The sequence below is a fragment of the Thermobia domestica genome, chromosome 6, assembly GCF_964235325.1.
Source record: "Thermobia domestica chromosome 6, izTheDome1.hap1.1, whole genome shotgun sequence".
In the NCBI taxonomy this organism is placed as follows: Eukaryota; Metazoa; Arthropoda; class Insecta; order Zygentoma; family Lepismatidae; genus Thermobia; species Thermobia domestica.
Window position 1 is genome coordinate 40,582,282 of NC_137459.1, and position 22,929 is coordinate 40,605,210.

Genomic DNA, 22,929 nt, shown 5'->3' on the forward strand with positions numbered 1-22,929 from the left:
ATTGCTAAATATTAATGGACAAGTACACACAGCATTCACATTTTTTAAAAGGTTTGTTGAAACCGAAGTCAAATTTTGACATGCTCCGCTAATACGTTTCATGATTTTCACCAACTTAAGGTTGGTTTGAAGGGACAACTTTTGCCGATAGATGTCACTACAGTGTTCGCATGTCTCATGCATTTTTTTTTTACTTTTCACTAAAATTCAAGATTTCTCTTACAAATTTCAAACTAGAAACTTCAAAGTTTTAGAGAAGGAACTTCATAACCTATCGAAGGCAACTATCCATGCCGAATTTTTATTTAGAATTTTCTTCATTGTTGAAATAATATATTGTTAAAGATTTGGATATCCAATTTCAACAATCAAGCCATTTCAATAATGAACAAAATTCTAAATAAAAAATCGGCACGGATTGTTGCCTTCGATGGGCTATGAAGTTCCTTCTCTAAAAATTTGAAGTCTGTAGTTTGAAATTTTTAAGAGAAACCGTGAATTTTAGTGAAAAGTAAAAAAATACATGAGGGACATACGAAGAATGTAGTGACATCTATCGGCAAAACTTGTCTATTTAAACCAACCCTAAGGACCCTTAGCGATACACAAGACAGAGAGAATTTAAGTTCTTGTTCCTTCTTTTGTGCTATTTGGAGGAACTAAATTCTACGATTAGGAACAACTGGTCAGAATAAAGCAACTGAAATATTATTTCAATTTAACGTTCCGTGAGAATGCTCTGTAACCTGAAAGAGTCTGATATAACAAATGCGATGTAATGAAAATGAAATAATTTATAAAACAATATTATGTATATATATATATATATATATATATATATATATATATATATATATATATATATATATATATATATATACTAGCTGCACCTGCGCTCTCTACACAGCGCATCATTCACATATGAGGATGTATCTCCTTTTTATTCCTCACATCTGTACATGTCCCTTTACAGACAAACGTGAAAGACGTCTTGATAAAAATATGCACGAGATAACCTATAGGGAGATTTTTTCGATTATTTTTTCAATATCTCGCACCGTTTGCAAGATTTGAGGCTACTTCCGGTTGGAGTTTCTAATTCGTGTATGATCAATGTTTTTTTTTTTCTTCTTGCATGCAGTATATAATAAGCAAATACATTACATACACAATTAATTATAATGTCAGTGGTATATGGTGTTTATTGGGCAAAACACTCCAAACAATAAAGATTTTTGTTTAAATAAATTGCTATCCTTCGTTTTTCATTGTCATTTGGCCATGAAACAAATGCCTGGGACATATTCAACCCGTATATACAACAATGTGGTGTTGGAATGTATAATGCGTAGGATATGATAGTTTAGTTTTTTTTTAAATTTCGAAACTTCGAATTTTATTTTTTTAATTTCATTGCTTCCAGTGTACCCGTAAAAATGTAATAAATATATAATGGTCATGCTTTTTTAAAATATTCAATTAGAGCTGGATAATGTACGCAAAATTTGCAGTCGATCAGTGAAAACGTCATCTTTCTAGAGCCTGTAGTTTCCGAGATCTCATTGTCGAAAGGATTGGTCACAAACATAGAAATGCCCACAAACGTATAGTTTAAAAGAGCTCCAAAGGTGACAGCACAATTCATTTACATTGATTTTGGAGAAGGCTTATTAAAATATAAAGGCTTTGAACAATAATTTTAGAAAATAAACTTTATGAAAAAAGATTTAAATAATAATTTATTTAAAGTACACATTTTAAAATATTTGTCTTCGTTAAATGTGAAATCAGAAATACCCGTAAATAAAAGGTTTGAAATCAAAAGTTAGAGGTTGGAGCTCAGGCGCTTTTATTGCTATTATAGGATTTTAATAGATAGATATCAGGAAAGGAGGACTTCGAGAAAACCCATGTACCAAATGTTCTCCATATTAAACACATTCGAATTAGCCAACATTTACACTACAGAAACATCCTCCAAAAACGAAACATGTTACCCCTATCGTAACTACTTTTTTCCAGGAATTTACCTCAGTTCCTTAGGAAAAAAAAAAGTCGGAATGACATTTGGGCACACAAGCAGTGTTCGACTTCCTTCCGAATGCTTCTTATTCTGTACAATTGTTAATGAATACTGGATAAAATTATTGTATCACCTGAATCTGAAATTTTCTTGATTAATAGCGTACATTGGTTAGAAATTACTCGTAACATCAATATCAGATTATAGCTACAGCCTTACACTCGCTATTCACAAGGAAAAAAAAGGAACTTGTTTTCATAACAGCCGCCAAAGTGCAAATATTAAAAAGTAACAATCTCGACAATCTTTTGGAGGAAATTCATTTTTAAAAGAAATCAAAAACAAGATCCAAATAGAACTGTTAATATACAAATTTTGACATCGATAAGTCGAAACACAAACTATTTAAAATTTCTACAAATCGAATTATCGAAAAATGAAAATTCGAAATATCCGGGAAAATCCAAACACTGACAATTTCAAAAATATTGCCAACATTGATATATCGAAAGTATAGATATTTTGAGAATATTTGAATCGTCGAAATATTGACAATATCAAAATACCGAAAATATCATTAATACATCCCACAGCCCAAGATTCAATCCCGAGACCTTCCCGTTACGAAGAGTGTGTGCAAAGGAAGTTTTAAAAAAATAATTTTGTTCTTTGAAAAGAAATTATTTACTACAAAATGTTTCTTTTACTGTTACGTTTCTATAAAGAACCGACACTTATCGTTCAGTATTATTTTAGATTTTCAACAGTGTGATTCTTCAGCGACTCTTCCCTCCGAAAAAAGAAATATTCCCACGTGTCAGAACAGTCGATAGCACCCGGAAGCAAGGAAGCTATAAGTCTTCGTTCATCGCACTTTTTTTTTCTAAGCTTTTCTTGTTTTAACTCCGCGGGTGAGCAAAGAGCGGGCACAACTGTTCATGATATTTATCTAGTTTGAATATAAGTTCCAGAGAGAATTACAATATATAGGAAGAGAAATGACTTGCACAAAAAAACAGATAACTCTTTCATTCCCTGGAAAAATGATTCTTTTCTTTCCATATTTTACGGCAAGTTAGGAAAAAAATAGTATTGCAGAATTGAGGGGAAAAAAAACTTTAATTATTTTTATCAGACTTTATAACGAGATGAATATGTTTAAATTTGAAGGTATGTTCTTTAAAATTATTTAGTACATTTCAACAATTTAGAATTATTTACATTGAGATAATATTGATTTAGTATCTTTAGATCGCATATACGAGGTGCAACAATTTTCCGGAGTGATGCAGCACAGCACTACTATGACAGTTCATGCAGTCATTCACATTCAATCGTGTTGTAACATGTTTGTACATGCGATCTCTGCGTTACGCCATTGGAAGAAAATAAGTGATTAGGAGCCCGGAGTAGCGTTGTGGTTCCTTAAGTTTCTGGCTCGGAACTACCTTGAAAGTACAAGAATATGATTGTGTTCAAGTTCATCGCTACAAATGTTCAGTGCAGTATTTCGGAAAACGAGCACCACGAATGTTTTAAACAATAGCACCATTATGTAGCCATGTGGGTCACTTTAAGGCGTTTCAAAGTTGAGCCAGCTAGTATTATACACACATTTCTTCTCACAATAATAGATTCCGTACATTATTATTATGATTTTAAGTAATTGTTTTCTAGTGGTGAAAAGTGGCTACACTCACCACAACGGTATGGTATTGTTTTCATCGTCCTGGGATCCAGTCTTCACTGTATGAATTGTGACTGTGCTACGTTGTGTGATAGAAACTGTGCTAGAAGTAGAAGAAACAATTGGTTATAACTTATTTTTTCAGTTATGCCTTTTAGTCAAGAAGATGGATGATAAATGGGAAAATGCCTTCTTAGCTGGTTTAGTTCGCGAGGGCATCTGCAATTCCGGTGGAAGAGAACAGGAAATAACATAGTTGTTTATGTTCCACTTTAATCAGTAGGTCTTTGTCCTATGTAGTCTCGGTGCTGGCAGGTGATGTAAACAAAAAAATATATATCCAACCTAACAAATAGACGTAAACTATCGCAGAACTGAAGGAATCAAGAATAGAAGAAAAGGGAGAACTCTAAGGAAATCCACAAATATGATCTTGTGTACCATAAATTAGCATACTCTGAGATTGAACCAAGAACCATTTGCAATAGAGATAAGAGTTAACACTAAGCCCTTTGCTACTAATTCAAACAATATTGTAAGTATATGGACTGGATTACATGAAATAATTCCATAACCAAAATTAACACAAAATCTGGGAATCATATTCCACGAAAGCTTCACATTTTGCGCCAAATGACTGCAGTAACAGGACAATATTTTATGAATATTTACACCCTAAAATTTGTTCAATCTGTAAGGCTTTGTTTTTAAGTCACCTTTGCAATACATACAAATACGAAGCAACGTGTGTTAAGTACAGTTACAACAATTAAATTTAAATAAATAAATAAACTGTCACGCGATCAGAGATTTACTGATGAGGTACGCTTTCTGTAATTCCGCATTCTGTTAACCAAACAGAAGTGTGAATTCAACGTACTCTTCCGCGCAGTGGTCGCACGAGCGAGTGCATGCAAAGAACACATAATTCAAAGTTGTCACAGTTTGTGTGGGCAAGTCTCACCAACTACTTGGCGTCTGTTCAAAGGCAACGAAACAGTGAAGAATTTCATACATACTCAGAGGTCTAGGAACTTTCTGTTACAGGCATTTTGAAGTTTTTTTTTTCTTAATAGCCGAGATACACTATCGGCACGAAATTACTCTGACAAAATAATGAGCTAGATTCACAGCAATTTTCCACGCTAACACGTTCAACTGCAGTTTGATCTACTTAAAAAAAAAAAAAATCATGGTATCAGGTTGAGTAATTAGAGAATTCTTTCGAGTCTATCTTTTAAACAGTGAAGTGATTAGCTTTCACTGTTGGAATTTGAACTAGTAAGAATGATTATTACGAAAAAATATCGTTCTTCATTTATTTTAGCGTACCTTGTTAAAGTAACCACTGGATAGATAACACAGCTATCTTATAATTTACTTTCGTATGGCTTAGATTAACGTTTGATAACAGGTTTGTTCCATTTAGTTTTGGAACAAGAACAATTATTTTTTTTTCTCTTGTTGCAAAAATTTATACAAAATTCGTAGTTTGGATGGTCCATAACTAAAGAACAAAAGGCATGCACATAGTAATACTTCATAGGTTCGTCAAGCGGCGTCCTTCGGTACCAGCATTCCCAAAAATTGTGAGGTGTAACGCAGCGCAAAACATGAAAATATCGGTTATAACTACTATGACTATTATCGCAAACTAAAACGCAGATTTTGCGTTGTTTTGACGCAAACTGTTACGAAAAGGGTCTTATGCTATATCACTATACTAAGTGCGATCAAAATCAGATTGGTTTCGTTGAGTAGTTTGAGAAAATCGTCCTAAAATTAATTAATTAATTAATTTCATAAGGACAACACAACAGGCTTAATGCCCAGTTATAGTGTCGTATACAGAATTATTTAACATACACTATTATACACACACAAATATACGTTATCTAATTATACATAAGTTATTGCATGATAATTGTTTTGAACTTGTTCTCTGACATACTAAATACATCTATTACATGAAATCTAATCATTTCATTATATGAAGCACACATTCTCCACAGAGGAGACTTATGTAATATTTTTGTTCTTGCTTTTCTACAATAGAATCTCCCAGCGTTTGCTGTTCTCATCTTACCTGTTGGGACACGTAATAATACTTCTGAAACTAATTCTGGACAATCAATTTTACCATTTAATAATTTATGTAAGAACAACAAATCAAAAACACATCTCCTTTTTTCTAATGTTTGAAAATTAAAATTCCTTACCAAGTCTTCATAGGAGACATACTTTGGATAGAAACCGGTTTTCTTGTATGTAAGCATTTTTAAGAATTTAAATTGTATATTTTCTATTGCATCAGTGTATTTAGTGACATTTGGTGTCCGAACAGTACAACAGTATTCTAATTTTGACCTCACATATGAAAAATATAACCTTATAAATGTTGATTGTTTGCAGAAATCCTGTCCTATCCTATAAATTAAACCTAGGTTTCTATATGCACTACTCGTTATCGCGTCAATGTGTTGAGTAAAAGTCAGTTTGGTATCAAATATAACTCCTAGATCTTTGATAGTATTTGGGGTAGACAAGGAAGTGCCACTTATTGTATACGTAAAGTTAATTTGATTTTCTTTCCTCGTGAAAGATACAGATTTACATTTGGAAACATTCAGGACTAATTTATTCTTACCACACCACATTTGAATACTCTCTAGATCTTGTTGAAGTTTCACGCAGTCATCAATTGAACTTACTTTGGAGTACAATCACTCATTCTTAAGAGTAAACTCTCCCTTCTGAATTTTTCCCACACTCACGACTTATACCACAGTATAGGGTTGTCAATGATATATTATGTATGAAATTTAAGTTAAATCGTTAGAGCAGTTTTCGAGAAAATGGCAATTTTCAATCGTCACCTTTCAGCAAACCATCCTTAATTTTGGGGGTAGGAAGAAAATTCGAAAACCACCCCTATGCTGCGGAAACGTCCAGAAGCTCTGCCGTTCAACAAGTAAACATTTACATCATATCTATTGTGTGGAACGAAATTCGTAATTTCCGTCTTTAATACATAATGGGTTTTGTATTACATTGTAAAACTACCGTAGACTCATGAACTACGAGGAGCTAATATTGAAACCGGAAGTGAAGTTCCGGTTTTAATAGTGGGATAACTTCGGAAGTGAAACTTACTGCTGCCACGCTGAACACATAAACAAAACTTTTCTTACTGTATCTTACATTTCTTTGCTCTATAGAAATCAACACAGAAACCGGAAGTTGTAATAGATATCTATTAATTCCGACCTGGATAAAGAGAGAGAAAAGTGAAGATGGAACATGTTTTTCGGACGCTGAATCCACACTTTGATAAATAATTTTCTTCTTATGTCTTACCGTTTCTGTTTCTGATTTTTTTTTTAAATTCGAGATAAATAATTGAAATCGAAAGTACTCGCAGATTTCCGAAATATGATTTAGTAAGCATTCTACAACTTTCGGGTTTAGTACAGAGAAAAGTAATCGGAGATGCAATCCATTCTTGAGAAGCTGAATCCATGTTAAAAACAGTTTCTCACTATCTACTACTGTTACGCTCAATGGTTATCAATGTCGCAACTGAAAATTGTAGATTACCGCAACTTACTGTTTAAGAGAGTGTTAAGAAGCTTCAATCACGGCGAAATTAAAATACCGCTTATTTTACAGTAATTATGTGATATCTTCAAATAGATAAAAGATAATTGAAATGTGGAACAAGAGCGCCCTAGACAATATTATTTTGCGTGAGGTACCGTTATCACAAGTCACCTAGTGGCTTTCCGTTTTCAGCCGTTTAGAAACGCGAAATCAAATGCCGATTTTCAAAATGGCTCGAAATCGAAAGCAGATAAGTGAGTTGTGATAACGGTATCTCATGTAAAATGATATGGTCTAGGGCACACTGGTTCCAAATTTCGATTATCTTTTATCTATTGGAAAATATCACATAATTACTGTAAAATTAGCGGTATTTTAATTTCACCGGGATGAGGCCTCTTAAGAAATATGGAACCTATTCTGGAGACATTGGATATTTTTTTTCGCTATCTATTGCCGTTACGCTCAATAATTATCAAATGCCGAAACCAGAAATTGTAGATCCCTACAATTTCCTGTTTAAGGATTTAGGATTTTAGATTTCTGGGTTTTCAGCATCTCAGGCCATTTAGCCCTTCAAGTGTTGAGGGATTACGTCCGTCGGCGAGGACACAATCCGGGGAAACGGAAGGAAGGAAGAAAGGACTGGGGAAGGAAGGAAGCGGCCTGGGAACTGTAAGTTCGGTACCACCCCGGCATTTGCCTGATGTGAATGAGGAAAACCTAGGAAAACCTCATTCAGGGTGGCTGGCCTGAAAAAGTGTTTTACACTTTTTCAGCAGAGTGACCTCACCAAAAATGTGTGTTAACGGACATATGAAAACTATTCTGGAGACGTTGGATATTTTTCTCGTTATTTACTACGGTTACGCTCAATGGTTATCACGGAGCTTGAAATAATAGTCAGAATTCTTTATTTGTAATCGGAAGGTCCCATGCTTGAATTTTGCGGCAAAATATCGTGACGGAATCAGGTTTCTTAAAATTCTCTTTCGCTGTCCCATTAACCAAATATCAATGGAATTTACAAACGTACGCACTGGCTGATTTCCTTATCATAATCTTTTGTATAATATCCATTTCCTAGCCCCGGCGTGAGCTCATGTAGTTCGGATGCAACGTTAAGCTGTAGGTTCACGTCTCACGTAGTCTCGCTGCTGAATGGGACACTAAAATTAAATAAAATCAATCCATTTCCTAGCGTTTCCATTGTCCTTATACATCGTAAGACTGCACTGAAAAATTACAAGTAATCGATGTAAAACAGACTGTTACTCCAGCAATTTTAAAACAAAGAATACTGTCAAATAAAGAAGAAGAATATAGAGCACAGGAGGCTGACCCTTTTAGGTTTGAGGACTACTTATAAAGTTCTGTTCCCTAACCTGATAGCTGGAACCACAAAACGGCAGGGCATCGCTGCAAGAGAAATTAGATGCCTGGAAAGGAGCATTGGAAAAAAAATCTTTAAATTTTACGTCCCACGCTTATGCCGGTTAGGCTAAAGGAGACGGTGATGATGAGAGATGAATGAAATGGTGGAATGAACAAAGTGGCAGGAAACGGGAGAACCCCGAGAAAACCGACGCACACGGTGTTTATCCACCACAAAGTTCACTTGGCGGGGGCTGGGATCGAACCCGGGACCCCAAGCACCAGAGGTGAACGCTCTACCACTGAGCCACCGTGGCCCCAAAGGAGCATTGGAAACCAAAGGGCTTAGAATTAGTAAAACCAATACAGAGGTGGACGTTGTCCTGTCAGGAAAAACAATCGAGAATGCAATAATGTGCCTGGACAAAGAAGAGGTGGTAATGAGGAGGAAATTCAAACACATGGGATCAATACTGCAGAAATAGAAGATGTAAACACAATTAGCAACGGGTGGACAAAATGAAGTGAATCACAGGAGTATAGTGTGACCGTACGGTGCCAATATGCCTTAAATGGAAGTTTACAATACCTGCCACATTATACAGAGCTGAATGTTGGACGACAAAAAAACAGAAGTTACATGTTGCGGAGATGAAGATACTGCGAAGGATGTGTGAGTGACGCGAAAGGACAAAATAAGAATGAAGTGATCCGAAGAACAGTAAAAGGTGAGACCAGTTGTAGAAAAGCTAAAAAAAAAATGGTTTGAGCATGTAAGAAGAGGACCTTTGAAACACGTAGCTCACCGATTGAATGCTATAGAACTGAACGGGAAAGGACCACGAGGACGGCCAAAAAAGAAATGGGGAGATTGTGTAAATAACTATATGGTGCAGCGTGGTGTCATGTCACAGTGGATATGACATAATATAAACAGGTGGAGAACAACGATACGAAAAGCCGACCCCTAGCTAACTAGGAAAACAGGATTAGAAAAAGAATCATCCCTGCAAGAATGCAACACCAAACATATCAGATTAGGTTATTCCACAACCCACTTGTTTGCTGTGATATTATACGACTTCAGTATTTTTGTAGTTTTCTTTAAAAAAATCATTCATATTTGCACGCTACAATGAGTTGTAACATAAATTTTAAAATTTTATTTTGATACAAGTTAAGAAAAAAATCGCGACGTTACAAGTTGAGAACAACAAACACAAATTATTTACTACCTTAATCAGAAACCTATTGTATCTGGCTACTCAGTTCCGAATTACAACCAGATTCTGGTTTCTCAAAATATCTAGTTATGTAGGCCATTATGTAACTTAGTTTTACAACCTTTGTTATATTGTATATTGGAAAATACGGAGGGATGTAAAATTAAAATCAGTGAAAACAACTCTCAACTTTTTATTCTCTTTTTTCTTCTTTCTTTCGTTTGTATATACCATGGTATCAAAAAAGTATTGTAATGTAAATTCCAAAGCGAAATCGTCCTCTTTTCCTACGTTAAGCCCCAAGCGTCTGTGTATGCTGAACTAGCTTTGGTATTGTTTTCATGACCACTGTCTTTTCTATTTTACTGCTCTGCAAATGAACCACGTTAACAAAAGACGCTACAAGTTTTCTTTTAATAGAATAGTAATACTACCTACCTTGTTCACAGTTAAGTGAAAAAAGTTACAGTGAAATCTATATATAACGAAACATGTTCTCAGAGGAAAATAGTACTTCATGCAGGAGGTGCCCATTCCCCTCCAATATCCATGATACCCACTGTCAATTGCCGCAACTGAGAAGCTTCCATGCGGTATGGTCTTCCTCTAACCTCTTCGTCTTCACGTACAATTTTTCTGTTTTGATCTCTTGCAATAATTGCAGTTTTCTTCGCCCCCTCCCTCTCTTTCGGCCACCATACTCATACCCTCATGATAGAGTCACTCCTTCGCCAGTGTGCCAACCAGTTCGTATTCTTAATATCTAAAATTATTATTTTCGGCCCCACCATTTCTAACACTCTCTCATTCGTTTTTCGCTCGACCTAGCTAATTTTCTCTATTCTTCTCCACACCCACATTTCGGAAGCTTCCAATAATGTTTCATCACTTTTGCGAAATGTCCATGTTTCCACCCCATATAATACAATACTCCACACGAAGCATTTTATGAGTTTATCTCAACTCTGTATTCAAGATCCTACAAAATAGTCTTTTCTTTCTTCTAAAGGGTTCTTTCGCCATTCCTATCCTTGCTTTTGTTTCACCTTCACACTTCATATCACCACTAATAATCCTACCCAGGCATCGAAAACTAGTCACCTGTTCTATATTCTCCCCTCCTGCTTCTATATTTGACATCGAACCGCTTCGTTCCAATCACCACGGCTTGTGTCTTTCTAACATTTATTTTCATCATATAGTCTTCACAGCCCTTCCTCAAGTTTTCTAACATCTTACTGATTTTCTTGTCCGATTCTGCAACAAGCGCCATATCATCTGCAAACCGTGTAATCATTGTATTTCCTACTGAAATGACATCTTCTTCATGTAGGCTCTTCTTTGCTATCTCTTCTGGATAGATTATGTAGAGCATGGTAAAAACTAATTCAACCTGTATCAAGCGGAGATTTTTTCTTAATGAAAACAAATTTTCGCATAGCTGGATTCCGTTAAACACAGTTTCAAGGGTATAGTAAAATATATGTAACAGTTGTACAAAAAAAATCCCAAATTTCGCTATTTTTTTCTTACTGCGACACGTGCTTGGCGCACATTCGAACATTATGTGTGCGTGTGTGTGATCTTCATTTCAATTTTTCATTAAGCCAAACGAAAGCTCTCGTTTCGTTCCTGCGGCGAATTAAAGAGACTGAACTCGATCACTGCTTTCACTTTGTATTCTCTGCTCTCTCGATAATTTAGTTTGCTACCGAAAAAGAAGAGAACGCCTAAAATCCAATGCTATCCAACCTGCAATTTTCAGATGTGCTCGGTGTCTAATCAATAAGCGTCATTAATATTAAATCACCTGGAACAGAATAAAAAATGCACGGATGACTTTCATGGATTTGCTGACACCAACACATCTTCTAATCCCTATAATATATTGATCTATCTGGAGTGGTTATGGATGTATTTCAACATTTCATTCAAATATGTAATATGCAGACTACACATGCAGTTTGAGAACTTGTTTTATTTTACCATGTGGCGCATATGGTATATCCACTGGATACATTTTGTAAGTCATAATTCAATGGCGTAATTACGTAATTAATATATCTCATATTATATATATATTTTATTTACAGAATGAATGCAGGATTTAAGCATTTATAATCTGATGGAATCGTCCCTGCTAAATAAAAATGAAATGGAATTTTTGAGTTTTACGTCTCACGGTTATGCCGGTTAGGCTAAAGGAGACTGTGATGATGAGAGATGAATGAAATGGTGGAATGAAGAAAGTGGGAGGAAATGGAAGAACCCCGAGAAAACCCACGCACACGGTGTTTGTCCACCACAAAGTTCACTTGGCGGGAGCAGGGTTTGAACCCGGGACCCCAACCACTAGAGATGAACGCTCTACCACTGAGCCACTGCGGCCCCATTGAGTTATTCTAGAAAGTGATTTACTGGCGTGATAAGTTTTCTTCGGACTACTACTTTGGAAAACATCAATAACTATTTCCTTCTTATTTTGTAAATAAATAACTCCACAGTGTGGCATGATTTACGATTTTTTTTATAAAGAAAATGAAAGCAGTAAAAGGTCAATGCTACAAGTACCTTTCTATTTTATAAATTTCTTTGCAAACTATGTATGATTTCTTAGAATATTGTTGATAATTTTTTTTCAAACATTCACAAAAATACTAGTATCAATTTAAAGAAATATCCAATAAACCTGGTTCTTTTAGACTTTCAAAAAAAATTCACAAAAAATTTAATTCTTATACTCTATACACTTCATTTAAGTTAAAAGTTGTGCTACAACTGTAAAAGACAGTATCCTTTGAACGCTTAAATTACCGAGATCTTCAGGGAGCTATTCTTTATTCTCGTGTGAAGGCAGCTGCATCAACTGTAATCAACGTTTTCTAAAAACGTCATCTTTCTGAGAATATGTGAATATTCAAATGCGATGCAAAGATCTACACGCCACATCAAAGAGGCTTGTTCTTCACTGGAACATGAAGACGCTCTCAGGAAACGTGTAAGTGCAATCTCGAACTTCAAAAGAGGAACTAGTCAGAAGATCCATTTTTACTGTGTTTGAGACTTGAAAATCCATCATCATTCGTACGAGGCTGGTAGATGTAACATCAACTTACAAGAATTAGAAGTCAGGTAAAGTAGAAAGGAAAAGAGAAAACATCATTAGGAAAGCATACCTTTGAAGAACCATTCGTATAAATTATGTTGGACTTTGAGAGATCGAAAACAAAATGGACGTCGAAAGTTTTGCCCTATGCAAATTGAATGATGATGGAATTTAATCTTGTAATTATTTTCTATTAATACCTAAACTATGCTAGACAGAACAAGACAAAACAAATCAGTCATTTCCGAACATACAACGCTTGTAATCTGGAAACAGGTCTAATGATTTTCATGAAACGCGTTTAATCCACCATTTTGGGATGCTGGAAAGAGATCTGGCTATGGATAGGCTTTCAGACAACTGATGATCTGGGACTGAGAGGTACGATAAACTGAACAGAATCAGCCGTTTCCAAATGCGGAAAAGTAATTCAGTAAGCTTATCTCGCTCACAGAGAGAATCTTTTTCCAGATAATATGAAAGAATATTCACAACAGTCATTCTCTGTTCTGTAGAAATCTGCTACTCGTATATGTCGAATCAGCTGGCGTTTCGAACACGTGAAGTACATTCACACACTCAGTTTTATTTATTTATTTAACAATCATCAGATACTGCTCGGAGGCCATTTTATACTGTATATCTTACAATAACTATGAAAAGGATTTGGAAAGGTATCGGCCAGGGCCTGTTCAGTAGGTACCATCTCGGTATTTGCATGGTAGGTACTGAGAAAAACCCTGGAAAACCCCAGTCAGGATGGTCAGCAACGGAATCGAGCACATGACCTCCCGAATGCGAAGCCAAGCATTACCGCTTGAGCTACTTTTCCCGATAATTTATGGCAGTCAGCTGGTTTTGAACCCCAAACCCTTGGATTAGCAGGTCGGTACGTTAACCACTACGCCATCAATGTTTTTGCATGTTAAGGGGACTTAAGAACTTGGTATGTAAGTGGAGTTCAATTCACCTTTGTTGTGCGTCGTCCTGAATACAATTTCCAGTGAGGATACAAGTTCTACGTGTTTACTGTGCATTCTGAGAATATTAAGAGCTACTAAGCTAATCAACTCATGTCCGGAAAGACAGAAATAATGGCGTTAAACTCTATGCGCTGGCCACGCATCACCTAATTGAACATGCTTCATATCGACGGTTATCCTGTAATGGTAGGGAGCCTAATACATGAAGCATAGTTTCATTATTCATTTTCCATCAACCTTTGACACATTCAGTTTCAATTCAATGTTTGACGTCATAGTTTGCTCCTTCAATTATCAGTGAACCTGACGAGCAGACATAAGGAGCAGGCAGGAAACTTAGCATTGATACGTCAGTGGTGACAGGAAAACGAAACTTTGGTGGTGGTGGAATCGATGAAAATACAAGTACACTCATGTCCAAAATTATTGTCGCATGTCTATAAATATGTTGTTGTAGGAATTTGATAACGAATTGGCCTGGTACTATTTCTTATAATGTTGGTATGTGTATAATCGGCAAAGACATGTATGGGGCAAACTTCATGTCAAAAGAGCAGTAAATAAGAACAATAAAACGAAAATAAAACTTTCTTGTTCATTTAGCAACATTTTGTTTTACTCAATTTCATTTTCGTATTTATAATTATTCTTCTATGAAATTTACCACAAATATACATTTCCCGATTATACACATAGTATCAGTATTAAAAGTACCCTGCAAAATCGTTATCAAATTATATTCTTCTTACAAGAAGACAGTTATTGATATGCGACAATCATTTTGAACATGAGTGTACACAACTCGTTGACCCAACACTAGATCCATAACTACCAACACTTCCCTATGCTCTTATCCTGCCTTGCTTTCTCCTCTTTCTTTGCTCTGCCTGGCTGTGATGATATGTTCTCTTGAGACTAATTCGATTTCAGTCAACTTTTTATGTCTATTACCATTTTTGTTCTATGACGATAAATGTTGAAATCGAAAATCGTTAATTTGTATCACTTCCGGTTTGAACAGAGGGTTAATGGACAAGGTGGAAACTGTTATCGTGACAATGAATCGATTGAAGAAAAAACGCATCTCGATCTCTCACTGTTTTTGATCTATGTAAAATCAGTATTTAGACGAAAGTAATATTAAATTTGATCTAATTACAGGTTTGGTGGGGTGTTAGGAATAGTCATGGTACGTTGCCTTAAGACGTTGAATCGTTTGCAAGAAACCGCTTCTATACCACTTTCGTACTATGGCGATAAAAGACGATACCAGAAATGACTAATTTTCAACCACTTCTGTTAGAGTTAACGGAAGAAAATGGAGCCTATTCTTGGGACGTTTAATCGATTGCAAAGAAATGCATCTCGATATACCTTACCGTTTTTGCTCTGATGCCTGTCGACGGAAAAAGCCATTCTATAGGACTTCCGACACTTATACATAGCATAGTTTGGAAGTCTAATAACCAGGAAAAAGGATTTTCTTATTTAGAAATTGTACATCCTTGAGTAATGGGCGAAAATATTCCAACCACTCTGGGATTGTATTTCGGTAAGTATTTTGTGCGTTCTCTGCTCCTTTTTTTATTTTTTTTAATTTATTTTTTTATTCTGAATATTTCCTTTCGGTTTTGTGAAGAACTTTCAAGAATGAGCGGGACCCAAAATTATTGTCTCATGTCTATAAATATGTTGTTGTAGGAATATAATTTGATAACGAATTCGCTCGGTATTTCTTATAACGTTAGTATGTGTATAATCGTCAAAGGCATATACGAGATGCCTCGTATGTGGCAAATTTCATGTCAAAAGAGTAGTAAATAAGAACAATGACACGAAAATAAAACTTTCTTGTCCATTTAGCAGCATTTTGTTTTACTCATTCTAATTTTCGTATTTATAATTCTTTTCCTATGAAATTTACCACAAATATACGTACATTTCCCGATTATACACATAGTATAAGTATTAAAAGTACCTTGCAAAATCATTATCAAATTATATTCTTACAAGGAGACAGTTATAGATATGCGACAATCATTTTGGACATGAGTGTACATCCTATACAATGCAGCTCAAGTACTCGCTAAATTGTCGATACTGTTGATCAAGAGAAATACGTCACGAACACAGTTCCTAGAGCGTTGGTATATGCTTCAAGAAACGTCCTATCTGATACAAAAATTTAACCCATCAAGAACCAGTGTTATTCATGTTTATCGACATATATGATAAAAATAAGGGGGAAAAAAAAGCTTTCACTCATACTCTTCAGCGTTCGTAGGAAGTTTGGATGTTGGTGATGCACTCTCGTTTTCAACTTGAAGCTTAATGAAAATGTCGAAACAATCGACCACGTACTGTTATGTAATAACCGAAGCACATCAATTCTTTCTTTCTTTCTTTCTTCTCTCTCTCTCTCTCTCTCTCTCTCTCTCTCTCTCTCTCTCTCTCTCTCTCTCTCTCTCTCTCTCCTCTCTCTCTCTCTCTCTCCCTCCCTCCCCGACAAAATTAAGGTTTCTTGAAGCGCTCACATTTATGATGAAACTCATGAGGTGAAAGTAAATGCAGAATAGCATAAACACACACACAAAAAAATAAACGTTTCTTCTATTTATCTTGCTTTTGAAGAAAAACGCAGTTACTGGAATACGTAGAAACCAAAGTTACGTCATGGTCCAGTCATGTACCAAAAATCACTAGATTCGGTAGAGCGGTCTAGAAGGGGGTAGCCATCACACATCGTTACATGCATTATTTTCTAGTATGAAAAGGGTTCTTACCTTAAAATGGAAATTTTCAAAAAAGACCACGACAAGTTTCCTCTTATTTTAGTGAGGACTTTACGTTCCAAGTTTCACCCATCTAATTTGAAAGTCTCGTGAAAAACTTTGTTCTAGGGATAAATTGTTGAGACCCTTCTATTCCCCTTAGGATACACTCTTCAGGAAAACTAATATGGGAGAAGCCTAAGATGGTCCATGGTCCATCCGTGTACAAAAAATAATCAAACTTGGTCAAGCAAATAATCGAACTAGGAAGAGTTAGCCGTCAAACATATATACATTTCATTTATACTATATATAAATATAGTATCTGAAATGTCCGTTCTTCGCACGGGGAGATTAGGTATAGGTAAAAATGTTCGTACTCCTTCCTGCCCTTAGGATACACATAGGGGACGAATTTCAATTTAAACGGGTTCTCCAGTGTCACTATTCATCTCACGGATTGGACAACAATATCGGACTTTTTTTTTATTTTTAGATGTCACTCTCTTCTACATCTAACCCATATCGACGGGAGCTGAACTTTAATTTCAACGACGTCGAGACTCGAGAGTATTACTAATATCAACAACCCCAAAATCTACAACATATCGGTCGGTTAGGATTATTTTTATGTATCACCCCGTTACGCCTTCTCCTCCCCTTGCAAAAGTTTTCTAAAACCCAAGTTAGGCCAAAGTACATTCATGTACTAAAAAGAATAAAAATCAGTGCAGTTAGTAGTTCGCGGAGACACAAATTCATTTTAAATACGTTGAAGATGACCCCTTTAAAACGGGAATTTGAAAAAAAAATCCTAGAACACAGATTCTATTATTTTACATGAAGAACTTATATACCAGGCTTCATCTTCCTGATTCGAGAGAATTGTGAGATATCGTCTTTTTTTTATGAATGTTGAACATCTGTCCTTATCTTAAGATACACATTTTAAGCAAGGTAACACAACAGAAACTCTAGTTAAACTATGCTTCTGTCATAGGCTACACCAAAAATCATCAAAATCGGTTCAAGGATCTAGGAATAGTTCGCGAACAAACAGTTTCATTTATTTGTATATACGATAGAAGACGCTCCCCTTGAAGCGGGAATTTTTAAAACGCTCCAAATTTCATCTAAGTTGAGAGGATCTTGAGAAACTTAATTGTTCGCGTAAATTTACTCATAAGCCCCGCTCCCCCTTTGGATATGCATCTTAATAAAGTAGTGTGGTGATAAAGATCTAAGAGAGGCAAGGATTAAATCAGATGCCAAAATTAATCAAAATCGGTCCAGCGGTCTAGGAAGATTTGAGGGACAAACATCGTTACGCTATATGCCAAACAAAAGTTACGATTACAATTTGGTGAGCGCGGTGATTTAAAATTTTAAAAGTATTCTGAAACAGTATAGTAAGAATTCTTTTAAAGTCACGCTTACAACTAAGAGATAAAGTCATGATCATGTCTTAATATGTCATGGCGCTTTTCTGGACTATCAATACTCGAAACATTTTCGGTCTTATGCAGGATCGTTTTGACGTATGATTACCGTCATACTAAAGGCCTGACTACTGCAGGAAACACATGTTAGTCGAACTCTTTAGTATGACACTAATCACGATTCAGAACGACTCTGCATAAGGCCCTTTATGTCTTTGGCATTTCTTTAGCACTTCTTCAATTCTTAGATGCCGTATTCTTCAAATTTTAATTCTATCTTCTATTTATCATACGATTGTGGAGGATACCACAATTTTTACAATGGTTTCGTTTATTTCCACATTTTTAAAAAGTTTCCGTTGCAATGAAATACATTTGTTTTATATCCGGAGCTCCCTGCAAATAACCTCAAGTATAAAGTGATGTTCGCGCCAAAATTTCTCTACGCAATTAAAGTTTATTCACGCATTAAAACAATGTATTTCCTTCAAAGAGGAGTTTCTTTTTAAGCTTTCTGTAGCATTTATAGCAAATATATCAAAAACTTGTGTTGTTGTTAAGCGGAAGGGACATATCCAGTATTTGAAAGCGTAGAATGTAGTTGATCAGAAGAGAGTTTAATTACGCGCCAAGAATAGAATGGCGCCATGTGCCAGAGAAAATTTGTTTCGTCAGAATTTGTAGTGTGGAAACCACTGGACAGGAAGTTTTGAACGCAAATATTTGGACTCGATTAACAAACTTGTATAAGTGTACACAAACAGTGTAATGGAACAAGAGGGGTGGCCTCCCTTTTTATGTGTGTATTTTTTTAAATGCCAAATAATCAACTTCTAGTTCTTAAAATCTTGCTGTAATTATAGAAAATAGATATGAATACAATTTACAAAATTCATAGCTGTACTGGTCAATCGTACGTGGATTACCAGAGCTTCCTTGTGAGGTGATTCCCCATTTATTTTATTTATTTATTTATTTTAGATTTATCTATTCTCATAGATTATACCACGATCGCTATACCAAACTGATTACTGCAGCAACCGTAGGTCCATCCTGATTACAAATCAGCAGAAATCTTGATAATCAGGATAATTACAGATAGCCCACTAAGTCATTTTATTTGACATTCTTCACCTCACGGCTTTCCCACTTTAAGGATATAACTTGAAAGAAAAATTAACTTCTATATCTGTAGGAAACATACATAATTACATATTACGTTCCAGTATTCACTACACCCTTAATAAAAGTCAGACAGAGTTTCTTTGGAAGGTCCTATTTTTATTTTTCTCTACTATTGTCCATTTTTCTAGGCCTTAAAAACAACCATAACAACTACGCTAAATGTTCTCATAGTAATATTGATTTATCATTATTACAAATAAATAAAACTTTGGATAATCTGATAGAAAAAGGACTAACTTACGTAAAGCTAACACTATCCTTGCGTTATGTGCGAAGAGGTAAATTTCCCATGGACTTCCTACAGAGACTTGCCAGTCTGCAGAATATTTACATGACACTAAGAAACCTGCATATATTTTTTTTAGTTATCTTCTGTATGGATAACCACCACTAACACAAAACGGGGATAAGTAACTATAATTTTTCCTATTTATCACGTGATCTATCATGAAATAGTCATCAACTGAAATAGTTTGGTAATTAGGAATGACTGGTAGTAAAACTTCTCTTCAATTAAATATGACAACAAATAGCTGAGATTTTAGTTTTTTGTGTGTGAGGGGGGGGGGGGGGTGAACTAATATTACACTGCAAAAGTTCAAGAATATATTCGGTGTTTTAGAGAAAAATCGACTAGTGAATGGAAACTAAATTGATTTAAGACGGATTTTGAAGAAAACCCTAGCTATGGATCTGCACTGTACACTACTTAAATTCATAAAGAAGAACATTTAAGGGAATATATTATTGAATCTAGTTTGAAATTGAATTCTCAAAAAAAAAAAAAAAAATGCCACAAATTCATCTTCGTTTTAAGATTCATTGCTAAGTCCCGTTGTCCATGGAGCCAAACTAGAAGAATAGTCACTGATCGTTCCAAGCAAACACTGGATACTGGTCAATTTTACGCAAGTACATAGGTAATTCGTGCGTGGTTGAAAAGAAAGACACATACATAAATGCACACACACACACACATTCACAATAATATGCATGTATGTATGTATGTATGTATGTATGTATGTATGCATGTATACAGTAGGAGAAAAACTGAAAAAAAAAATCAATCAAACCAGCATCAAGTGCAGCAGAATTCGAAAGAGAGATAACTAACCATTTGAAATGATCATCCGTACGTCATATGGAGGGCTTGAACGCTGGTGTAGATTGAATATGGGTACTAAATGACCGGCAGGTTTTTTCTTTCTCTTTTATTTCTAATTTTGCAGTATGTTCGACTGCTGTTAATAACGTATTCTCGTAGCTCTGGTATTAATAAATACGTCCACAACTTCTGGATACAAGCTAAGAAACTAATTTCCATTTATACGAAAATATTATGCTGTCACTTTCAAATATTATACCCGACAGATGAAGCTCCAAAATAAACTGGAACTTTCGACAAAATCGAAATTACTACGGAGATTAAACTAGTTGCAAATTTTGTAAAACCCTACAAATAATGACATGTTAAAATTACAACTGCACTAGATGATATTTATTCTAAATTTAAAGTAATTATTTACTGAAAATATTTCTTTCCTTACAATATGAAAATTTGGCAAGTATTAGATACAATTTTTTTAACGTAGTTTCTAATACTTTAATGTCAAATTCGTAGCTCCAGAATCTTTTCTTTCTTTTTTTTTTTTTTTTTTTGGCACCAGAAAACAAGATAATCCTAATTTTACATGAATTATCTTAAATGAAAAAGAATTACTGTTGGACACAAAAATTTAAAGAATCAGCTATGCTACGTAGCTACTACGCAAAGGGTTGAATCACACTTAAGATACGCAGATACACAAACTGTAACGTAACTGTCTTCTAGCATCAAATAGGCAACGTAGATGCGTTGTGCTGGACTAAGCGTCATCTACTGAATATTGTCTTGACTTAGAACAATATGTGCTCTAAGATCAGAGAATGATGTGATGGCTGCGAACTCGTGGTCAAGAAAAGAGACAGTATTGATATTTATGAACCGAATGGGATTGGAGTACAATGGCTTCGAAGGGCAATGGTCAATTCTGCAATGCATGGAAAGAAGTTTTCTCTTCTTTCAACTTCTATTATGTAAGAGTGTTTAATTATTGAGTGTTCTCTTAATACATTACTTTATTCACTTGTATATTAAATCAGAACGTGGTTATATACATGGAGAAAATATACACAACAACGCCTGTCTCTTTTCATTTAGCTTGGTAGCTAATACGCTGCCAAACCAAATGGCTTACTCCGGATTGCCTTAGTCTATACTTCATGTACGAGAGCCGTAACCTACTTGCTCTCCTGCGTTGGTCCAACAGCCAACTATACATATAGTTCTGCAGTATGGCTAATAATTTCGTTTGCATGACTATCTTCTTGTATTTCATTTTTGTTTTTCGATACCTGTTTGTACTATAAAATGAAGGAAAAAAAACAACAAAAATATCTTACTTACCTTTTGTTCTATCCTTTCAGTCTCAAAATTAAGGAAGGCGACAGCGAACCAGTCTCCTGGTAAAGGGCACGAGACATTCAAAGTCTTTGGTGAGGAATCACTCAACGTGTGGATGAAATATTGTCTTGTGCGATTAAAGTAAAAGCTTTTGGGGAATGCCGCACCATCAGGATTTATTACTGGATAGCTGCCATACTTCAGGTACCTGGAAAGGAAATGTACGTTTGAAATTTGCAAATATAATGATAATTAAAAAAAGGCACATAAATCTTACATACAAATACTACCAGGGCTGAGTGAAAAGTAATAGCAACATTATTATAATTCGTGCCCGGCTTTGTTCATGGAATACTTGTTACATTTCTTCAATGTAATTACCTCCCATCCCTATCACGCCTACCTACACGTGTGGAAGGCGTCGTACACTTTCAGGGCTTATAACTTGGTTGATGTCCCGCAGAAACCGGCATATGGTGCGGATAATGGTTTGTCTTGTAGTGCTTTTCGCGAAGTGGTTCCTTCGTTCTGGTGATGGGTCGTCACAAAGTCTCTGAAAACACTATTGTGCACCGTGAAATGCATCACTTTCATTTTGATCCACGCAGTGATCGCCGAACCGTTGATCGCAAGCCACTAGTAGTAGCTCGCGGGGACGTCTTTCGGTAGACATTTTCGTTTTGCATTAACGCTCCGATTGGCTAACCTTGATTCCTCCACTAAGCTGATGCTAACGGCAGGGAAGGCTGACTACAACTGCTTGTGTTGCTGGCACAACTGCCATTGTCAACCTCATTTAACTGTATGGGAGCTCAGAAGCTTCGTAAGTTTGGTGACCACTGGTCTATCCGAAACATATTTCTATGGCGGTTCCATTTTTCTCGTCTACTTTACGGCAGTTCTGCTTTTTACTTGAATAACACACATTCGTTACTAATTCCCACACTTCATCAACGTACATCCCCTTAACTATGAAACTCTACTGATGAGACAGTCCTCTGACGTGAGAACTGTGCTGCAACTACTTTTTGTATCCAATTATGCAGAAAGTCAACTTGCTCAAAAGGAAAAGTTATATAATTCCGATAATTTCAT

At 35.6% G+C, this 22,929-nt stretch overlaps 1 protein-coding gene across 3 annotated transcripts in view; it reads right to left on the minus strand.

Moving 5' to 3' along the window:
- LOC145687958 (transmembrane protein 8B) overlaps positions 1-22,929 on the minus strand; it is a 1,033,730-nt gene that overhangs the window by 580,583 nt on the left and 430,218 nt on the right. For all 3 annotated transcript variants that reach the window (XR_014131821.1, XM_081761557.1, XM_081761558.1), the window contains exon 3: positions 21,838-22,042. Coding sequence is in view for 2 of the 3 variants with exons in the window: in XM_081761557.1 (XP_081617683.1) it covers positions 21,838-22,042 (205 nt within the window). In the remaining variant the exon portion in view is untranslated. The remainder of the gene's footprint in view (positions 1-21,837; positions 22,043-22,929) is intronic.